The sequence below is a fragment of the Mytilus galloprovincialis genome, chromosome 4 (genome assembly GCF_965363235.1).
Source record: "Mytilus galloprovincialis chromosome 4, xbMytGall1.hap1.1, whole genome shotgun sequence".
Classification (NCBI taxonomy): Eukaryota; Metazoa; Mollusca; class Bivalvia; order Mytilida; family Mytilidae; genus Mytilus; species Mytilus galloprovincialis.
In genome coordinates, this window is record NC_134841.1 from 26,658,993 (window position 1) to 26,682,966 (window position 23,974).

A 23,974-nucleotide genomic window follows, 5' to 3' on the forward strand; every position below is an offset into this window, starting at 1 on the left:
AACATGTTATTATATAATACTTACCAAGAGCAGATCCAGCAGAGATATCTGTTGCCCTGTCATTATCAGAGGAACTACCAAATTCACTTTCAAGTTCTGCTAACATAGCAGCTAAGTCCGTGTTCCCAATCATTACACTTGGTGAATTGCCATCATTGTTATTTTCCTCTGTTGTATTAGACAAATCTGTTGTGGAATCACATACAGCTCTTTCTACAATCTTTTCACTTTGATTTAGCATGTTTAGTGTTGTGTCTGTTCTTTGAAGACATGTGTCTTCTATTAGAGGACTTTGGTCAGTTTGTGGAATTTCAGTTGAAGTAGTGTCTGTACTTTGAAGACATGTGTCTCTTATTGGCAGACTTGTGTCAGGTTGTGGAGTTTCAGTTGGAATATCGTTGTTTGTAGGTTCTACATTACTGTCAATATTACCACTAATTTCATTACATGTGTTGTCTGTGGGAGGACTTGGATAAAGTTGAGGAATTTCAGTTGGAATACCATTGTTTGTAGGTTCTGAATTACTGTCAATATTAGCACTAATAGAATTACAGCTGACATGTTTTGTTTCTTCACACTGTAAAGGGGATTCTGGTGAATTAAAACTGATTTCGATAATAGAATCGTCTTGAGATATATTTATATCATCTATGTCCGTTTTAGATTCATTCGACATGTCCTCAGCAGTTAAATCAACCACTTCCCCATGTATACTACTACTTTCTACAGTACTTGCCACTTTCTGAAATAGGGATTCCTCCAATAATGTTGCTTCTATACTTAAAGTTGGTAACACCTCCTCCAATTTATTTAGGAAATCTGCCTCTACCTCACTACATTTATAAGCCAGAAACTTTTCGGGAAGTTTACTCTGTAATGCACGTGTTAAGGCTATTTTACCAAATTTTAATAATAAGTCCTCATATGGATAAAACTTTTCACCTTCTACAACAATATACCTAAAGTATGCCTGGTAGCATTCAGCCACCCCTCCTCGTAACACCAATCTACTGTTGTCATTATTTTCTTCATCTTCGTTTTGATTTTGGGAGGGTGGAGCACTTTCATCTTCATAAATCATGGTTTCATCGCTATCATACCCACTTTTATTTTTCTTACTTTTGCTTTTTACTTCTTCTGATTTCTTTGGATTGTTCGGAACCGAACGTCTATCTGGTGATTCTTTATCTGTATTTTCTAATATTATATCTGATTCCTTTGGGGACCACATTTCTAAACATTTCATTGAACAAGTTTTTGTACCATTCATATAATGATACAACCTCAAAGCATTTTCAAGAGTTATCACACCCAGATGTGCTGGTATTTTCTGTGTTTTTATCAACTTTTCTGCTTTTAAATATTTAACAGCTAAGTTTTTATGTTCCTCTGGGATTTCTTTGTAACATATTTTCAAGTCTCTCTCCTTTGCCAAATAAACAGTTTTATATTGCTTTTGCATGTCATTATCATTCTGAGATTTCTTATTTACAACTTCTTTAAAATTCCTTCTTAAAATTTCTCTCATCAATAGAAGTTTGCCTGACGAGGAATTCAGACATAAAACTCTTTTACCATGAAATGTAATGAAAAATGATGGATAAGTTATAGATGAAATTAACTCTGTTGTATCCTTTGTTTGTTCATTTGAAATATCAGTTGTTTTATCTTCTCCAACAACTATCACATCACCAGTGGATCTTTCCCCAACAGAACGAGAAGAGGCAGAGGTCGAAGACAGTTTTGTTTCAGACACATGTTTCTCAACTGTGCCACTTAATTTACGTCTTTTACTAGGATTCCCACTAATGTCAACTGAGCTGTTATCGTCTTTTTCAGGGGTCTCATTTTTAGATTTACCTCCCCTTTTTCCTTTTCCTGATTTTGGTGTCAAACTTCTTTCTTCAGATTTTGATTTAGAACTTACGCTTGAGCATGTTTGGCTAGATTGAGGAGCCTGGACTTCTTTTGTATTATTGTTTGGAGTTTTAGTGATTTTGGGACTTTTTGTCTTTTTTAAAGGTGACTTGAACAATTTTTCTTTCAATGGAGACTTTTTCTTACAAAAAGGTTCGTTATTACTGTTATCAGATTTCATTTCATCTGATTTCCTTTTCAAACTTGACGTTTTCTCAACAGCCTTCGTTTCTAATGGCAATGGTTGTTTCTTTTGTGGACTTTTGTTCTTCAGATTTTTTTCCACTAATTTTAGTTTTGCTTCAATGTGAACCCAGTTCTTTTCAATTAATTCCCTATTTCTTTCTTCCCTGCTTAAACTGTCTGAATTTTTTTGTTCTTTCAAGGAAGGTGCATTTTGTTCGCTAGATACTATGTTTTCAGAGGATGGTAGCATTGGTTCATCAATATTTTCACTACCAGAAATAACATTTTCAGTATTTTCTGACTCTTTCTTTTCCTGCTTTCTATTCTCAATAACATTTTCAGTATTTTCAGAATCTTTCTTTTCCTGCTTTTTATTCTCAATAACATTTTCAGTATTTTTCAACTCTTTCTTCTCCTGCTTATTATTTTCAATGACAGTTTCTGTTTTTTCTGTTGTTTTCACTGGTAGATTTTCTTCAGAACTTAGAACTTTTCCTGTTTGATCAATCAATACTGCCGATCTTCTTCGCTGCCTTTTCTGTTTTACTTTTTCAACAACATCACCTAAAGATTTTCCACTAGTATCACTTTGATTCAGTGTTGCAGATATTGAATCGTCACCACCATTCTCTTCAATAGCATTTGTTGTAGAGCTACTAGCTTTCCTTTCACTAGAATTTGATTGGTCAAACATTAATGCTTTTGGCTTCCTAATTTCTAATTGATTTTTGTCTTCAATAGCTTTTGTTGTAGAGCTACTATCATTTATTTCACTAGAATTAGCTTGGTCAAACATTAAGGCTTTGGGTTTCCTAATTTCAATTTGTTTTTTGTTATTTTTGTTGAGAACTAATTTAATAGGACTGACAAATTTTGATTTCTTGGAATTACCAAATCTCTTTTTCTTTGGGCTCTTTCTAAATGGCAGCTTAATTTTCAGTGGTGGTATTTTCTTCCGAGTTGGTTGATTCTGTTCTGATGACTCGGTATTTTCTTGATTGTTTTCTGTTTTAATACTGACATCATTGCCAGCTAGGCTATAAGTGTTTACTATGTATAATCCAATATCATCAAATATCTCCTCTTTGTTGTTTTGTATAGAGTTACTATTTGTTCCTTCTTCTGTTTTAGAATTTTGATAAGCACTTAAATCAGAACAAATATGTTGCTGTTTTACTGTGTCAACTGATTGACCTTCAGGTTGTATTGTGTCAATCGAATGACCTTCGTGTCTTATTGTGTCAACTGTTTGCCCTTCGTGTGTTAATATGTCCACTGATTCACCTTCAGGTCTTATTGTGTCAATCGAATGACCTTCATGTCTTATTGTGTCAAGTGATTGACCTTGGTGTTGATTCTGTGGTGTAGCAGGACATAATAAGACATTACCTGTTGATGGACCACATATAGGTTCTTCTCTTGATACTGGGAATTGAGAGGCAACAGATGATATTGGAGAAACAGTTTCACGTCTTCTAGCAAGCTTGTTAACAACATTTTCCAAGCTAGAATGAGATATTGGCTTGGATGGGCGATGAATACGTTCTTTTTCTTCCTCTATTAAGTCTTTCTTTTCTGAACCCAAATCTGAAATAGGGAGTTTATACCATCTCCCCATCACAGATTTATCTGAAGCCTCAGTTGGTTCTGTTTGGTTGATGACTGGTGGATCCTGATTATTCGTAAACTGTGGTCGAGGAATGTTGAATTCTGTGAATGGATTTGGTGGCATTCTTGGCATCATATTTGGGACTAGATTATTTTCTGGCAAGTTTGGGGGTATGAACCCCAATGGAGGGAACAGATGTGGAAGATACAATGATGGATGAAACAGCCGTGGATCTATGTTTGATTGCTGTGAAACAAGCCGTGGATCTATGTTTGATTGCTCTGAAACTAGCCGTGGATCTATGTTTGATTGTTGTGAAACTAGCCGTGGATCTATGTTGTTTGATTGTTGTGAAACTAGCCGTGGATCTATGTTTGATTGTTGTGAAACTAGCCGTGGATCTATGTTTGATTGTTGTGAACCTAGCCGTGGATCTATGTTTGATTGCTGTAGCCGCTGAGACACATTGTTATTGGTCACATTTGATTGCAAAGTAGAATAATTTGGTTGTGTAGAACTAATACTTTGAGTAGACATTTGAGTATTTCCAGCTTGAGATATGAACATATCTGGTGAAAGGTGAGGTGAAGTCCTTGTACAAGGAACATTTATCTCATTTTCAAATGGATTTGTCAATCTGATTGTTTCTCCACTGGTGTGTCGACGGGGTATGTTTGGTCTGATTTGGTTAATGTTATGATGCACCATATAACTTGGTTGGTTTGAATGAGGCGGTGGTTGTCGGATATTTGAATGAGGTGGTGGTGGTTGTCTCTTATTGGAATGAGCGGGTGGTGGCTGTCTCAACGTTGAAACATTTAACAATGGCGGTGGTCCTCTAAGTTGTGGGCCTGTGTTTGTTCTGGTCATACTGTTGTATAATGGTGGGGGAGCTCTGTTCTGTAATCCATGTTGCGCAATGCTTGTTGGACCAACCATACCTGAAAATAATACAAAATAATTGAAATTTGGATGTTATGCATCTTCTGATTGGCTTACATAGACATGCGACTGTAATGTCATCATTTTTTTCATAATTTACTCGAGCTTAAAATGGAATTAGGAATTAAATTATAAGAAATGACTGTAGCGTAATATTTTTTCTGTCTATTTGAAATAACATAAAAAATAATAGACATTCCTTAAATAACTGATAAGTATATAAAAGTACAAGTTGTCATGGCAGCAAAGATTATTCAGTGTAAATCAACCTTTCAGACTTCTACAATGTATCAATTCAATGGATGGCTGTTTAACGTCTAATTGCAAATAAAATGCATATTTAGAAGGACATGATCATAAAATATGAATATTTATGAACTCTGCTTTGTACTAAACCAACTAGTTGAGCTGGGATTTTAATGTTAATGTGCTAGTTTACAAGGTAACAGCATACAAGAAGATATGTCACCCTGTCTGGGCCCATTATTTTGTCTCCTTGTTGTTACTGTGAGTTTAATAACTTATAGATTGACCTGACCAAAGTTTGAACCCACACACTTGAGGAGAACACTACCACTAGACCAGTTCCAATCCCCTTAGCATTAGTTCACATTGCACATATTTTATCTATCCAAGGTACAAGGTCAATAACTAAATAAAGCACTTCTATTTTACTCTTTAAAATTTTGAGAAATGAAGGGTTCAGAACAAACGCAATATGATTTCCATTTCATTCAATATTTCCAAGGGGCATAATTCTTTTAAAATATTTGATCAGCACTTATTTGAGAAAGTGATAAAGAAATGTTAATTTGAACCTATGATATATTTCATAAAATTCTTTAGAATTCTACACATGAGAGCTCTAAGGAATCCAAGGAAGGATGCAATTTTCCATGAAATTAAAGTTTCCAAGGGGCATAACACTTTTAAATATAACTGGTCAGCACTAATTTTTAAAACCTGAAGAGTATAACCTATGATACAAGTGAATAAAAATCTGGCAAGAATTGTACACATGAGAGCGCAAATAAGACAGGAAGGACAAAAGCCCGGTATTTCCATGTCCCTGCAACTAGCTATGTGGGGGACAAAAATTACTTGTACTATCTGTTAATCAGTTTGTTAATGCCTTTACTTTGGCTTTGCACAAGATCATGTTTTTCTCTGACTGTAAATGATGTCATTACACTACGGGTAAAACCTTTAAATGTTGAATGTGTACTGATTGATATTTAAGTCTTAAATACATGTTTTTTCTTATTAGTTGTTATTGGCTTTGAACTAGCTGTCAGTAACTACAAATACTCTTAGGTTAGGGGTGTCTGATTCCTCACAAACATGTTAAATCCAGCCAAATATTCTATTTTTTGGTCCAAAGTCAGGAGCTTGTAGTTCAGTGTTGTCGTTGGTTCATGTTCGTCATATTTATTTTTGTACATTGTTTTGTTATAAATAAGATTGTGTTTTCAGAATCAAACTGTTTCATATTCATTCATGTCAGAGCCAACTAGATATCATTGAGATGGGAGCCATCTCTGTGGGCCCCGCTGTGAATAATGTACATTAAAAAATTGTATCTTTACCATAGGACGTGGCGTTGTCAACTGAAACCAAAGTTTTTGACCTTGACCTTTGACCTAGGAAGTTGTACATAAATTATGACACACCCTTTGGTGTTGGTTTATTTACATGTCAAGTATAAACTTTGAAATGATAACGGTTATCAAGATATGGAGCGGACACGATCTTCACCACAGGACACGGGGTTGTCAACTGAAACCAAAGTTTTTGACCTTGACCTTTGACCTAGGAAGTTGTACATACATCATGACACACCCTCTGGTGTTGGTTAATAAACATGTTAAGTATTAAGTACAAAATCATAACGGTTATCTAGATATGGAGCGGACACGATCTTCACCACAGGACACGGGGTTGTCAACTGAAACCAAATTTTTGACCTTGACCTCTGACCTAGGAAGTTGTACATACATCATGACACACCCTCTGGTGTTGGTTAAAATGGATGTCAAGTATAAACTATGAAATCATAACGGTTCTCAAGATATAGAGTGGACACGATCTTCACCACAGGACACAGGGTTGTCAACTGAAACCAGTTTTTTTACCTTGACCTTTGACCTAGGAAGTTGTACATACATCATGACACGCCCTCTGGTGGTGGTTAATAAACATGTAAAGTATAAAGTATGAAATCATAATGGTTCTCTAGATATGGAGCGGACACAAAGTTAAAGTGTTACGGACGGACGGACGGACAGACTGATCACTATAGGGCGACCCGCCTAAAGGCAGGGCCCTAATAAAAGAGGACTGTAAGATTTTTCTCACTGTTGAAGGCTGTACAGTTTCTATAATTGCTTAAATCTACATCATTTGAAGTTTTGTGCATATTAGTATTAAATGTATTGGCAAACATACCAGACCTCTTACTTTTATATGGTAAATGTTCCTTATTTCCATACAAACCATGGCCCTTAGAAATTACCCTGCACTAATCTTGATCTGTCTGGTAGATGTTACATATTTTACTGCACACCATAGACCTTATAAATAATCATGCACTAACCTGACTGGTATATGTTCCTCATTTCTTGAAGTAGATTATGCATCATCAATGGATTTCTCATTCTTACATCACCAGGTACCGAGCTTGAGAACACTGGTGGACTAACCCTAGTTCTGGGGTCACTGGGATTAACCCTGGCCCTTGGGTCTGAGGGACTAACCCTCGTTTGTGGTTGGTTGTCATTCTGGAACTGTTGTAGAAACTGTTCCTGCCAGGGATACATCATTCATATTCTATACCTAAAAGATTTCAAATAATGATCAACCAAGGGTGTTTAAACTGTCCAGTTATTAATGATACAATGATACATTGTAAGTACCTTATTAAGAAAATATAACCTAAAACCCATCCCAGAAAATGTAACTTTTTTCATTTATATGCCTGAAAATTCTCAAACAGGGCTGTAACTATACTCTTTTAAATGTGAGGCAATATATATTTGTTGAGCGTAGGGAGGCGAAAAAAAATTTCAGCAAGGGGTCTGGTGGCCACTCAAGGCACCCAGAAGCTCTGAGAAAAATAACGCAAAATCGATCATTCTGAGCGTTACCAGGACTCTTTCTTACATTGAAAGTTTCATGCATTAGCACAGCCTATAAAATATTTCAAATGCCAAAACTACATCAGGTTTATGTCCCAGATAATGTGTCCTACAGGTTCAATAAATTTCTATAACTTCTGACATCCCCTTTCAGTTACAAAATCATCAAACCATAAAATGTCCATTCTAATTATGTTTTATATATCCCCAGATAACGTGACCACCTGTAACAGTTTATATTTCAGAATTCTAATGAAATGTTTCTCATATTTATTTGTAAACAAAAAGCTATTTATAATGCTGAATTACTGATGTAATCATTTCTTATATTCATTTTTCAACAAATAACCTATTTATAATGCTGATTTACTGATGTAATCAATTCTAATAATTTTTCAACAAAGATTTTTAAAACAACAATGTGTAATTCTTTTAAAAGATGCAGGTATGAAGTGTTCCAAACACTTTGAGACGTTTACACATGCATTCCTGACAATTTCATTTACTGTGACTTGGACTTTAAATTCTAAATAAATTAAATGTAAACAATCAAATCATCAAAGAACTGTAAAAGCAGCTCTAATATTACCAAAATTGAAGAGTGGTCTACAGAACCCTGAGTCTCAAATTGAACTGTTGCTGTAAGTGTACAATTGTTATGTGTTCTACCAAAAAAAACACTGTCAATACATCAGTGAAATGTAGAACAAAAGTTTTCTTCAGCTAAATATCTCATGATTCTGTCCTTGCTCAGTTATTACAAACGAAAACAGAACCTTGTATTGACCACATAATGCCTTGGGTCATAGCATCTGAACATGTATAATATCTTATTCTATTTAATTAAATAGAATATATACTTCATAATAACTGTTTATTTCTACATTTATCTTGTTGTAATTAAATTTACAACTGTCTATCTAGCAACATTTTAATCATCATTAGTATGAAAAATGTGAATACTTGTCATAAATAAGCCTGACTTCAGTGGGTAATCAGAAGAATCATACAAGTTTCATTCAAGTTTATCCATACATATATATATTCAAAACTTTTACCAGTCAAACTGATTTAAAAATAAGCATATAATGAAAAAAGTTTTCACCTCAGAACTTTTCAAATATTTTGGGTTCAACTTAAGCATGTCCTGTACATGTACAAAATTATTTTCTTTAAATCAATGTTTCAAAAAACATCTAAATTAATGTATTCATTTATACATAAAATTGTGTATTGGGTTTTTCTCCAATAATGCAGGAAAATTTTAAAATATTGTCACTTACATGTACTAAGCTGTGATAACCAAGATATTATGTAGTATATATATTTAGGCAATCAATATTAGGATGTGTTACATAAATATATAGCTCATTATCTATACAACCACTTGGCTAGTGGCAATTAAAACATGACAGAATTTTATACATGCTGAGCTATTTATTACAATCACTAAATATTTTCAATAATCTGTGAAATATACATTTGATAAAAGATAAGGTGTCATCTGCTCATTAAAATATTTGTTTAAGACACATAAACATTTTACAGATGGCTATTGCATAATAATTAACATCAGAAATCCTGTCAGGTCTCTCATAAGGCCAAATAAAAAAGTATGTGTGATCCAGCTACATCTGAAAAAAAGTTAGGGTAAGTAAGTAGGGATTTTTTTAAATTTTATGTTTTTTTTTTACATTGAGTCTATGGGAGCAACATTCTGACTTTAACAGTGCTTAATGAAAAATGACAATAAAATCTTTAGGGAAGGCTATTTTTAAGCCGAAAAAGTAGGGACGGTAGGGTTACTGGAACCACACATATATTTTTATTTGGCCTAAAGTAAAAAATGGATAAATACAGCAAACAGATAAACTGTCAATTTATATCACTGTCATTATCCCATCTATGTGTTTTACAATTGGTTTCAATCACACTAGCCAGGAGGTACAATACAAAACTTTGAAACACATCAGAATCAATTAAACATGCCTTACTATTTGATAACATTTATTTTAACACTCCTGGGGAAAACCCTTCAGTCTCCTCATGACAGATGTAAATTGATAAAATAATAAAAATTTCACCAAATGTATCACTAAGATTGTCTGCATAATTAATCTCCAATATCATGTGGATGGGGCTATTAATATATATAGAAGCTTAATACATAAAAAAATACTCTAGAAAGGAATACATTAATCCAATATCAATGCAAGACTCAAACTTCAGAATAGTGATTTGAGGGACCATTTTTTTTCTTTACATTGTATATCTATTGAAGGTGTGTTGTGTTATTTGGGACAGTTCCTTGCCCTAACATTAAATTATACATGTATATACAGTAACTGCTCAAAATCTGACAATGACAATATATGCTAATATTTTCTAAAAGTTAAACAGTAAATAATTTTGAAGAGAAAGGTCTCTAGATTACTGTACGTACAAGGCCCCTACTCTGAATATGTTTATTTCAAGTTTGATTGGATTGACGTCATAACATCCAGGATATCTAGTTGATCTCAAGGAACTCTGCCACAACCCAGGGCTCCTCTAGTTCTAATGGCGGGAAAGCTATATCCAATCATAACAGGTGTTATATATGACCATGTCAATTTCATCCACTCTAGTCAGAACTCGGGTTCCCAATGAAGTCGGCCTTAGTGATATGACTTATTGTTAGGACTGAAAATTTGACAATATTTTACTTTAGCGATTTTATTTATTTCTATAAGTTAAAGGTTAATTAATACCTGCAGAACTGTTTATGAAGTGAACAAAACTTTACAGTCTAACATGTCTGATTTATAGTTTTATACTTGGGCTTTCCCATAGCCATGCATTGACAGAACTTTCCTGTTATCATTACAGAATCAATTGAACTTTATAACGGGAATGTAACCTCCAGTGGTGCTAACTTATATATGCAGTGACAGAATATGTTAATCTATAGAACTTTTGTTGATAGAACAAACCCTGTTCTGGTGAAGCTGTATATTCTGCAGGATAAGCAATTATTTTATTTTTCATAATTGTCATCTAATTTAATATTTTAAATTTAGGGACTTCCCACAATTTTTATTTTCTTAGTTGCTTGTACATTTTTTTGTAGATGCATTCACATGTTTTGTTTTTATATGTTTTATACTTGTACCACTGATTGATAAATAACTATAATTTGTCTGAATTTTATACAGTTTTTGGATGTTTCTTTGAGCCATTTAAGGGAGCTACCATTTTATTTTTATGGGGGGCTAGGATGAAAAATTTTGTCCTGCATTTTTTTTTTTAGCTGTAATCTCTGTCCTGCCTTTTTATTTTTCACTGTTCGGTCCTGCCTTTTTTTTTTTAGTTTATCCTGACTTTTTTTTTCCAAAATTGTCGTCCTGTTTTTTTTTTTTTTTTGCAAGGGTCTCATCCTGCCTTTTTTTAAAACTCAAAACTCCTGTCCTGCCTATTTTTTTCAAATTTCATCCTAGCCCCCCCCCCCCCCATAAAAATCAAATGGTAGCTCCCTAAAGTATTGAAGGACAATTTTGTGTGGAACACTTATCAATGTAGTGTTTTGAACTTCCTTAATTTGTCTTTGAAACAATCTTTTTTCCAAAAATGCCAAATTTTTGAGAAAATATCAAAATTCAGAAACCATTATTGATTGGTGTCGTATACACTTGCTTGCGAAATGCAAAAGCCAGTTAAGGTGTTGTTCCCATATTTTCTTATACAGATTGTTTATTTTCAATGTATTTTAATGAAGTTTTTTTAATTGCTAATAAAATCCTACAACTTGAGTACATGTACAGTCAGAGCTCTGACATAAACAAGTCAGAATAAAATGACTTCTTCAAGTCAGAAAATGTTTTGAAATTCTGACCTGTACGGGTCAATTTTTGTTTTGCGTAGTTTTCCATCTGTAATCTGTAATCTGTAAACGAATTTCTGCCAATCAAGGCACACCTCCGTAAAGAGGAAAGTAGTTCCGTCAATGAAATTCCTCCACCAATATATGTACACAGGTAAATTCACAGTTCACAATAGTCATACACAAGGTTATCGTATTTAACATACATGTTTACGCCACGACAGTGTTAAAAATATTTCAAATGCAATTAAAATGGTAAAAACTAATTTTAAAATAAGTTAAAAATAAGTTACAATAGAGACAATAAGTACAATTATATATTAAAAAAAGTTTTTTTTTAACACTGTTAAAAGGAAAAAAAAAATAAAATAGGAAAGTTTATAAGTGCAATCCGTAAAAAATTTAATAGACTTTAAAACTTCTAAAAGAGGGAGATCCATGTGTACCCCAACATGTATATATTACAGCTAAAATGAATTCACAGTTCTTCATTTTCTGTTTGCTTTTGTATCAGCTTTTGTCAACACATCATATCGCTTGGAATGAAGTGTATATAACAGTTGGCGACATAGCGGTACCAAGTGATTACCGACTCTATCTTCAACATCCTTGCACATCTTCTTTGGTAGGTAATGATAAGGATTAATGATTAATGTTATTAAGTCAATAGGAGTTTGCAGGCTCTCTCTTGCTAAGACCAGACTACCTTCGTGTAGAATTTTGACGATAAGGGATGACCTTATTTGTGAAGTTGTTTCACACAATAAGATAAAATGTTCAATGGTTTCGTCAGCTTTATTACAGAGTCTACACATCGGATTTGTTGCATAGTTTGAATACTCCGCTTTATTAGATTGTAGTATGTAGGTACCCGTAACAAATTTAGTGCAGATTGACAGTTTCTTGATCTCCGTTATATTTGCACTTGTTGTTTCGAGTCCGTCAAACCAGAAGATATTTTGAATTTGCCGCCGATCTAAGACACATACGATCACGTGGTTTTTGCGAGAGATCACGTGTTTGAGAGTCGTTGTTTTGGGAGTTTCTCGAACGAGAAGTTATTGAAAATATAGTGATTATTTACGTTTTTTTAGTGCAAATCTAGGTCAATGTGGTCATTTTCAGAAGGTAATACATATTACCTCCGTATTTTCTTGGCCATTTTAATATTTTTTGCGTGTGAAGAAGGTCTTTGCAAGTGATTTTGTTGCTGTTTCATGAAGGCGCGTGACCTGTAAATACGGACGCGTGGCCTTTGAGATGACCGGGTGCCTGACAATTCTGACTTGTTCAGGTCAGAAAATGTTGTTACGATAATGAACTGTTAATTTCGGGAGACAACTCGTGTTGTCTTAAACAGTATTAACATTAATAACCAGTCACTGCAATTTTAAAAGTAAAATTATTGCTTCGAGCTGAACATCATCACGTGATTTTTCTATTTTTAAACTCAATCATGAATTGACTTTTTAACCTTTCCGAGTTTGCGGCTTATAAATATATTTGTTTTTTCGTTTCTCCCAATGAGAAAAACGATCTTTTGAATATTGATATTAATGAAAATGAAATGAAATCGGAATAATTTTAATAAAGGTAAAGGGAAGGAGGGTTTAACTAAAGAACCGAAATATTTTTTTATTTTTATTTTAAAAATGATTTTAACTTGAGAACATTATAAAGAGATTCACAAAACGGGTTTTTCAATTTTGAACATGGAATATGATATTAAAAACAAATGAAATGTAGGGTAAGGCTCCAGGGATCACCCTACCCCTGTCATTTATATTTCATACCAGGCTACAGTGGCGGATCCAGAGGGGGGGGGGTCCGGGTGTTGGACCCCCCCTTTTTTTTGGCCGATCAATGCATTTGAATGGGGACATATAGTTGGAACCCCCCCTTTATCCTGGGTTGGGAACCCCCCCCTTTTTAAAATGGCTGGATCCGCCCCTGGGCTAGTCTCTATGGGTCGCCCCACCCCTTGTTATTTGAGAATGATCTTATATCTTGAAAATGGTCGAGATCCCCACCTGTAAACCATATATATTCCTTTTTATAATGTTAAATTGATTTGAATGAAATATACCGGGCTAGTCTCTGGGTTTACCCCCTCCCCTGCCATTTGCGAATGTTCTTATATTTTGTAAACGGTCGAGATCCCCACCCCTAAACTATATATATTCTTGTATAGGAAAATAAAACAAACCCAATGTAATATAGGGGAAGTCCCTTGGGGTGGGGTTCACCCCTACTGTGTGAAAACATGTAAATGGTCAAGATCCGCACCCCTGAACCATATATATATTAGTGTAAGGGACAACAAGACAAATCAAATGAAATAAAGATAAAGTCCCTTGGGGTCACCCCACCCCCTCATGTTTGAAAACTTGTAAACGGTTGAGATCCCCACCCCTTAAGCCTATATATTATTATATGGGACAATACAACGAATCAAATGAAATAAAGGGAAAGTCCATGGGGGTCATCCCCATCCCCCTTTTTGAAATGGTTTGGATCACCACCCCTAAACCATATAATATTCCTGTTCGTCATTTCAAGAAGATTTGAATGACATACAGGGTCAATCCCTAATTATATGGCATATATGTTTTCCTATGAAGTTACACATCTATAATTCTTACCCCAGATGCTTAGCCACATAAAGCATTAACCTTTTATTTGAAATATAGATAGTCTTTGTTTCTACAGAAGTGAGAAGAACATTGGAAGTCAGTATGTTCTGACCTATAAAAGTCTGAATGTTCTGACTTATGAAAGTCTGAATGTTCTGACTTATTATGAAAGTCTGAATGTTCTGACTTTAATTTAATAAGGCCAGAAAGACTCAGAATGATCTGAAGATAATGACTTGTTTTTAATGTTTAGAGTATTTAAGAATATGAATGCTCTTGTCATGCTAGTACCATAAGAAACCCTGACAAGATTTTGTTCCCAAAAAAATATATATTAAGAATAACAAGTGTACAATTGAACATAAATTACAAAGTTATAAATGTTGCTAAAAAAATATATTTAAAAAACACCCAATAGATAGTTGTAGTGAAAATATTATGTATTTATATGTACCACTTCTTGAAGGACAACAAAGTCACCAAACTTAGTCTGATTTTCTAAGTATGTTCTTCTCAAATTTTTTTTTACAGAACATGATTTGACCTGTTTAAGTCAGTTTACAGAAAAAAAAATCCGATCAAACTAGGTTTCTTCATCTTAGCCCCACCCTTTTTCTCCTTATCTGAATCGACTACTGTTGGGATAATTATTTTTTTTTTAAGAAACAATTCAGTCAAATGGTTTTTAGAATAATGTTTTTTACAACCAAAAGTTCTATATGTTAACTTTACAGAAAAAAAGTCATGAAAATGCAGAAATAAAATAAATTTTTAAGATACAAATTTGATGAAATTTGTTAAAAAAAATACATTTGAATATAAAATATACCAAATACATTTTTTTTATAGTCCTCAATATTATGACTTGAGGGGACCATATTTCATCAGTCTTTTATCTGGTTTGTCATACATTTTAAAATCAATATGAAAATCCTAGACTTAAAAGTTGACATAAGTACTCTTTGAAGTCAGAACATGATTTGACCTGTTAAAGTCAGTTTACAGAGAAAATTAAATCCAATCAAAACTAGGTCTTCTTCTTCTAAGCCCCTCCCCCTTTTTCTCCTTATCTGAATCTGCTACTGTTGGGATAATTTTTTTTTTTTAAGAAACAATTCAGTCAAATGGTTTTTAGAATAATGTTTTTTACAACCAAAAGTTCTATATGTTAACTTTACAGAAAAAAAGTCATGAAAATACAGAAATAAAATAAATTTTTAAGATATAAATTTGATGAAATTTGTTAAAAAAAATACATTTGAATATAAAATATACCAAATACATTTTTTTTATAGTCCTCAATATTGTGACTTGAGGGGACCATATTTCATCAGTCTTTTATCTGGTTTGTCATACATTTTAAAATCAATATGAAAATCCTAGACTTAAAAGTTGACATAAGTTTAGTTTTGACTGACTCTTTGAAGTCAGAACATGATTTGACCTGTTAAAGTCAGTTTACAGAGAAAATTAAATCCAATCAAAACTAGGTCTTCTTCTTCTAAGCCCCCCCCCCCCCTTTTTTTCCCCTTTTATCTGAATCTGCTACTGTTGAGTTAATTAATTGATAAGTTTATTAGAAACAATTCAGTCAAATGGTTTAAAATAATATATTTAACAACCAAAAGTTCCATGTGTTAATTAACTTAACAGAAAAGAAAGGTCATGAAAATACAGAAATATAATAAAATTTAAAGATGATTTGATGAAATTTGTAAACAAAATACATTTGAATATAACATATTACTTCTCATCATTGTGACTTTATTATTGGGTGTCTTTTATCTGATTTTCCCATACGTTCTTAAATGCATATATTTATGACAATGCCAGACTTAACAGTTGTAATAATAAGTTAAAGTGAAGTTTTTGACTGACTCTTTGAAGTCAGAACATAATTTGACCAGTTTAAAACAAAATACATTTAAATATTGAATAATCAATATGCAAAATAAACTTTTTTATAGTCCTCATTAATTATTGCGCTGTATGGGGACCTTATTTCCTCTGTCTTTTATCTGGCTTTTCCGTACATTTTTAAATTAATATGAAAAAACTAGACTTAAAAGTTGAAATAAGTTTAGATAAGACTGACTTTTTGAAGTCAGAACACGATTTGACCTGTTAAAGTCAGTTGACAAGAAAAAAATGTCCTATCAAAGCTAGGTGTTCTTCCTCTAATCCCCCTCCCCACTAAATATCAATCTGCTACTGTTGAGTTAATTAATTACTGATTTTTTTTAGAAACAATTCAGCCAATGGTTATTAAAATATAAAAAAAATTTGCAACCACAAGTTCCATGTGTTAACTTAACAGAAAAGAAAAGTCATGAAAATACAGAAATAATACAATATTTTTTTTTTTTAGATAATTTGATGAAAATCTCCAAAAAACAAAATGCATTTGAATATTCAATATATCAAATAAAAATGTTCCATATAATTTAAATCAATATGAAAATCCTGGACTTAAAAGTTGAAATAAGTTTAGTTTTGACAGACTCTTAAAAGTCAGAACATGATTTGACCTGTTAAAGTCAGTTTACAGAAAAAAAAATCCAATCAAACTAGGTTTCTTCATCTTAGCCCCCCCCCCCTTTCCCCTTATTTGAATCTGCTACTGTTGAGTTAAAAAAAAAAAATTAAGAAACAATTCAGTCAAATGGTTTTTAGAATAATGTTTTTTACAACCAAAAGTTCTATTTGTTAACTTAACAGAAAAAAAGTCATGAAAATACGGAAATAGAATAAATTTTTAAGATATTAATTTGATGAAATTTGTTATCAAAATACATTTGAATATAAAATATACCAAATACATTTTTGTATAGTCCTCATTATTGTGACTTAAGGGGACCTTATTTCATCAGTCTTTTATCTGGTTTCCCATACATTTTAAAATCAATATGAAAATCCTAGACTTAAAAGTTGAAATAAGTTTAGTTTTGACTGACTCTTTGAAGTCAGAACATGATTTGACCTGTTAAAGTCAGTTTACAGAGAAAATTAAATCCAATCAAAACTAGGTCTTCTTCTTCTAAGCCCCCAGCCCACCCACCCCCTCTCTTCCCCTTTTTCCCTTATCTGAATCTGCTACTGTTGAGTTAATTAATTGATAGGTTTATTAGAAACAATTCAGTCAAATGGTTTAAAATAATATATTTTAAAACCAAAAGTTCCACGTGTTAACTTAACAGAAAAGAAAGGTCATGAAAATACAAAAATGTAATAAAATTTAAAGATGATTTGATGAAATTTGTAAACAAAATTTATTTGAATATAAAATATACCAAACACATTTTTTTATAGTCCTCATTATTGTGACTTTATTATTGGGTGTCTTTTATCTGAATTTCCCATACATTCTTAAAGCATATGGCAATGCCAGACTAAAAAGTTGTAATGATTAGCTAAAGTGAAGTTTTTGACTGACTCTTTGAAGTCAGAACATAATTTGACCGGTTTAAAACAAAATACATTTAAATATATTGAATATGCAAAATAAACTTTTTTATAGTCCTCATTATTGCTTCGTATGGGGACCTTATTTCCTCTGTCTTTTATCTGGCTTTTCCGTACATTTTTAAATCAATATGAAAAAACTAGACTTAAAAGTTGAAATAAGTTTAGTTTGGACTGACTCTTTGAAGTCAGAACACGATTTGACCTGTTAATAAGTCAGTTGACAGAGATAAAAAAATGTCCAATCAAAACTAAGTCTTCTTCCTTTAAGCCCCCTCCATATCTGAATCTGCTACTGTTGAGTTAATTAATTCATAATTATTTTTAAGAAACAATTCAGTCAAATGGTTTTTAAAATAATGTTTTTTAAAACCGAAAGTTCCAAATGTTAATTTAACAGAAAAAAAGTCATGAAAATACAGAAATATAATAAAATTTTAAAATAATTTGGAGAAATTTGTTAACAAAATACATTTGAATATTAAATAATAGTATACCAAATACACTTTTTTATAGTCCACGTTTTTGTGACTTTATTATTGGGTGTCTTTTATCTGAGTTTCTTATACATTCTTAAATGCATATGGCAATGCCAGACTTAAAGTTGCAATACTTGATTAAAGTATAGTTTTTTACTGACTCCTTGAAGTCAGAACATAATGTGACTTGTTCAAGTCAGTTTGCACAACAGGATTTACCTCAATGAAATATTAAGATACAATGTATCAAAAATATACCAAATTATCTTTTATATATATAGTTCTTATAATTGTGACTTAATTTTTTGTGATTTTTTTTCCTACTTGTATCCATACATTCTAAGTTAACAATCACATCACAATCATGATAATGCACGACTTTTACAGAACTTTGCAAGCCATTTAGTTTTTGACAGACTCTTTTAAGTCAGAACATGATTTGACCTGTTTAAGTCAATTTGTCCGAACATGCCCATTTGACCTGTTTAAGTCAATTTGTCTGAACATGATTTGACCAGTGTTCAAGTCAGATTGCAGAACAAATTTTCCAATCAAAGCTAGGTGTACTTCCTTTAAGCCCTGCTTCTGAATCTGCCATTTGTGAATTTATTTGATAAATGTTTAGAAACAATTAAGTCAAATGGTTATTTATTTTATGGGATCTTACATATATTTCTTATGTCTGACGTTCCCATACTTTCATTTAATATCATATGTCAGTGCCCCACTCTAAAAATTTCAATAAATTTAGTTTTGGGCTGACTGTTATAAGTCAAAACATGATTTGACCTGTTTAAAAGAAAATGCATTTAAATATTGAATATACCAAATATTTTTTTTTATAGTCCTCATTGTGACTTTAGGGGACCTTTAATATTTTCTCTGTCCTATATCTGGCTTTCCCATACATTTTTAAATCAATATGACAGTACAAGACATAAAGGTTGAAATAAGTTTAGTTTTGACTGACTCTTTCAAGTCAGAACATAGTGTGACTTGTTTGAGTCAGTTTGCACAACAGTATTTACCTAAATGAAATATTAAAATAATAAATGTTTTGCTCTTGATAAATTTAGCTAAAAGTGGATGAAAATAGATCCCTTATTTTTTCCTTGGAAGATTTGAAGTATTGTCATGGTACTAGTAAATGTATCCAATATTGTATTTTGTAAATCTTTTGATATTGACAGAAAATTGTATGATCCATTTTTCTGCTTTGGTTTTTGTTTGTATTAATTTTGAAATGATCGAATTTGATGAGATAAATATATTATGTTAAGATTCTGGAAAGAAGAAGGTATGACGAGCCCCACTTTTTAAACTCTTTGATTCGAAACTAGTAATCACTATATTTTATGGAGATTGATAACAAAGTGGTAGTAATGACTGCTTCAAGTCAGAACAAAAATGACCTCTCTAAGTCAAAATGTATTAAAAAGGGACATAAATCTTATTAGAATATGAAGATATTAAGTCACAATATTTTATGCAAAAGCTGACCTGTGGAAGTCATTTTATGATAAATTAAAGTCTGACATAAACTGACCTGTACAAGTCATATTCTGTTGAGTGCAAGAAGGGAGACAACACTTGCATCAAATTATATCTGACCTATGGAAGTCATTTTATTCTGACTTGTTTATGTCAGAGCTCTGACTGATGTACGTCAATGGTTTCTAAGATATAAGTGGGGTTGATTCCTAATAAAGTGTTTTAAATTTCAATTTTCATCCAATTGAGATGGGATTTTTTCCATAGTGTTACTCATTTAGATCCCTTATTGAAAATATGAACAGACTTTACCTATCTCAAAGGGTTATTGAGTAAATAGGATAAAACTACTGAAAATCACATTTTGCCATAGCTCTGTCCACACTCTGTTTCAACACTTGCCATATTGTACCACGATTTCACAGGCATCTTCTTCTCATATGTAACTTATTTATAACTGTAACACTGCTGGCACCTCCTACCATTCATATTGTTTGCCATATATATGTGTGTATATTTTTAGGGAGACCAATTTATTCTAAATTTTGTTTCCTTAATGTATATTTCATTTCTATGCATAATTAATTGTACACTCAAGCTCAATATTTTAATCTGGAAAACTACACTTAAATAGAGAATTTTTTTATTTGAACATAATAATAATTTATGTCATTGCAAATGTCCCCTTATAAAACTTTATAAGAATTCAATTGTTTAATATATATATTTTAAAATAAGTTATAAAAGTTAAGTAAAATATGTTAAGGATTGATAACAAAAATAACTTACGTAACTTGATCCTGTTTATCTTCAAAATGAGAAAAATTGTTTTGCCATTAAAATATGACATATATATATAGATATAATAATTCAGAAGTCTGATTTGCCTTGTCAAAACACTACTGCTTTGATCTATAGATAGGGATACTTTAATAAATGGGATTAATAATGACAACTAAATATGACATAATAGACAGTTATTATGTACCATGTGTAACAGGTACCTGTACATTAACAAGGTGTGAAGATCTATTTGATCATTGTGTGCATACCCATCATGTGTTTGTTAAGTTTGGTAAACTTCCTGTCATTTTTATACTTTCTGCACCTATCTTAAGTTAAAAGCAAATGTCAGGTAAAAAATATCGCATAAACTTCCAATATTTTTTTAAAAAATTTATGTTAAAATGACTTGAAAGCCTTGAAAATTTAAAGTAGATGTCCGTTTCATGCTTTTCTTAGCAGGACAGTGTACTCTAAATTTATAAATGTACGCAAATTATATATTATTGTTTTGGAAGCAATGGCCCATGGTCAAAACTGTAATTCTTGAAACCAACACATTACACGTAGAAATAAACTGAAAACAATTTTAACAATTTCTACCTCTGCCATATTGGGATCTGGGGACTGCAATTACAACGATCACTTTAACACCAGTGGTTGATATAAATGCATATGCATAATTTAATATAGCTATTAACCCTTTTGCTGCCAAAGGGACATTTATGGCTTCTACACATAATTCTTGTTGATTGTGTAGAACGTCAAAGGTCCATGGTAACGTCACAATACAGAATTCGAAGGGCACTGGCCACGTCAAAAGATGGCACCAAACAGACGATTTTGGGGGGAATGAAGCAAACTGAATAAAATGCATTATTTGTATACTTAAAACGGATTTTAAAAAATGAAACAGGATCATTAGCTTGTTAGTACTATAATACCAACTCATCAAACGAGTTAACTAATGATCTAGTTCGTTATTATCCAAAAATGTTGGATTCCTTCTAGAAATTTGTTAAACCGTTTTTTTCATACATCTTTCATTCAGAATATCTCATAAAATATCGCATTCCTAATAAATAATCATAAAAAAGGTAACTGTTATACTTGATTATGTGAAACAATAATATTCACAATACACGCTTTATTTGACATGTTTAAGAGAACTGGAAAAATTTCTTTAGAGTGCGAATGGCGTAGTTGAATTCTCATTTAAGTTTTTTTTTGTAAAAGTACACAAATGTTACCCTTTATACTAACTTGTATTGCCATACGATATTTTAATAAATTTTATACCTTTTTCATCATGGAAGCGCAATATAAAAATATTTATCTTCATTCCAAATGGGGATGTTAAATTAGTAGTTGACACAATGAGTTCACCTCCTATTCTACATCTCATCGATATCCTTTCCCAGTGGCAACCTCAATTTTCAGCCATTCATCACAGATCTTTATTTACCTTGTAAGATCCACTCACTGAGCAACATTTGTTTATTGTACAATTTTAGACGACTTTAATATTGGATGAAATACTTGCCACTGAACATTGAGAAAGGAACAATGTCAATCAACAGATTTTAAAAGACATTTAGTGTGTACTTTATCATAGAAATGAAAATGAATTATAATTATTATTGATTCAGGTTCACTTGTAGACTATATAGAAATTAATTTTCTTCCGTAGTTTTTCTAGGGGTACTTTTTTATTCGTATTTTCAAACATTCCTCTAGAATTTTGAGCAACAAGTGGACAAGCAAACAATAACAAACATGATTCAAATACAAAAATGTATAAGCTTAATTAATATGGATAATAACGTTTATATAGGTTATGTCCTCGCTCCTACTGAAACAAGGCTTGGAATGAAAATTTTAATCTGACACGTTTCATTCTTTACAACAAGAAGTAGTTCATAGAATCGGCAAGTGAGAAACGGCTGCTCGGAATCCAAGTTTTAGTTATTTCAATTTTGTATACGCATTATTTTTATATTTATTTTCATTGGGTTTTGTTTTGTTTGTACAGTTATTTCAATATTTGTGAGATTTTTTACGATATTTATTTATAACAAGGTTTACTAATCTAATCTGGAAACAAGGTTACATATATTTTAGTAATTTAGAGTTTGTTAAGAATCAGTTATGCATTTCACTTGCAAAAGATAAAACAAAAGCTAGTTAAGCAATGGGTATATCATTTTCATTTTTTTAAAAGACAAAATGCATTAGAAAGATAAAAAAAAAGGTTCAAAGTTGTATTTTTAGATAATGTATTTAAAACATCGTTTAGAACAATCTTAGAGCAATAATTTTCCCAAAAAATACTTTTACATCACTTTTTATAATTACATGTACTACCACATTGACGCTGGAAAATTTATGAACGGTGTGAAAGCGCTGTTCTACAGAGGGGCACAAGTTTTGCAACATCACAGACATGAAACTTTAAGATGCTTTTGGCGAGACTAAGCAAGAAAAAAAAAATCGGCAGCAAGAGTGTTAAAACCGTGAATCCGTGGTATTTCTGAATGGAAAATATATCTAGTCTCTACTTAATGGTGCTTACTTGCTTTGAGTGCACAGAAGTGTAGGCGCAATATATTCCCAACCTGATAACCAATTGTAAACTTGTAGCTATTAAATGCATTCATTGGGGTGATTCCTGTCCTGAACGTTTAAAAACAGCACGTCTGAGAGAGGATGGGGCACATGGTCCCGTTATCATCATGATCATGTTCGATATAAAACGGGATACAATGACAACTACTGTGACTGATAGAGATTTTCAAATCAGATAGTTATCATTCTAACAGGTTGTCCTGTATATATATGCCTCTGGGTCAAACTTACCTTTTAAGCACTATCAGAAAAACTGTAAACAAATATTGTTTTGTTCTTGACAAACGAGTAAGATGGCGCGAAAGGTATGGTAACAAGCCGTTTAAAACCAATTCCGGATGAAGAGTTTATTCCGGAAAAGCTTATAAATCAATAAGATTTTTTTAAACGGTAAGACTATACAGGCTTGACTTCTATACAATTGCTATATTTAAAGCAGAAATTCATTATCTGTATCTGTATCTGTATGGGTACGTCGTAGCTACCAATTCTGGCTTTTATACAACAATTATTGTATACGAGAGGGATTATATTTGTATTATTGTATAATGGCCAAAGCTTATTGTACTATCTATATTTGATTTAATCAGAGGCATAACAGACTGACACAATCTTACTACGTACCCCATTGAGGCGCAAAAATTGACATATAAAAGCAATCTGATTATATACAGGTCATGTGTTCACGCTTTGCGAAGCATGATGGTCACTGGTTCTGTATTTTAATCAGATTAATCATTCAGAAAATAATTATGACTCGGAAGTTTTATTTTTTGTTTTTTTAATTTTTATTTTGTGTACATCGCCTACATATATGTCACTACATCGTACGTAAGGCCTAGTATGTGATATTT

The 23,974-nt window shown here is 32.2% G+C and overlaps 1 protein-coding gene across 4 annotated transcripts in view; it reads right to left on the reverse strand.

Moving 5' to 3' along the window:
• Nucleotides 1-23,460, reverse strand: part of LOC143071726 (uncharacterized) — a 31,744-nt gene extending 8,284 nt beyond the window's left edge. For 2 of the 4 annotated variants that reach the window (XM_076246232.1, XM_076246228.1), the window contains exons 1-3: nt 23,352-23,460; nt 7,248-7,486; nt 25-4,653 (exon numbers count right to left, since the gene is read on the reverse strand). In XM_076246232.1, coding sequence (XP_076102347.1) covers nt 25-4,653; nt 7,248-7,473 — 4,855 coding nt within the window. In that variant the 5' untranslated portion in view covers nt 7,474-7,486; nt 23,352-23,460. Of the gene's footprint in view, nt 1-24; nt 4,654-7,247; nt 7,487-9,071; nt 9,094-20,501; nt 20,521-23,351 lie in introns of those variants that run through there. The other 2 variants (XM_076246230.1, XM_076246231.1) reach the window with 2 other exon arrangements.
• Between the last annotated feature and the right edge of the window lie 514 nt (nt 23,461-23,974).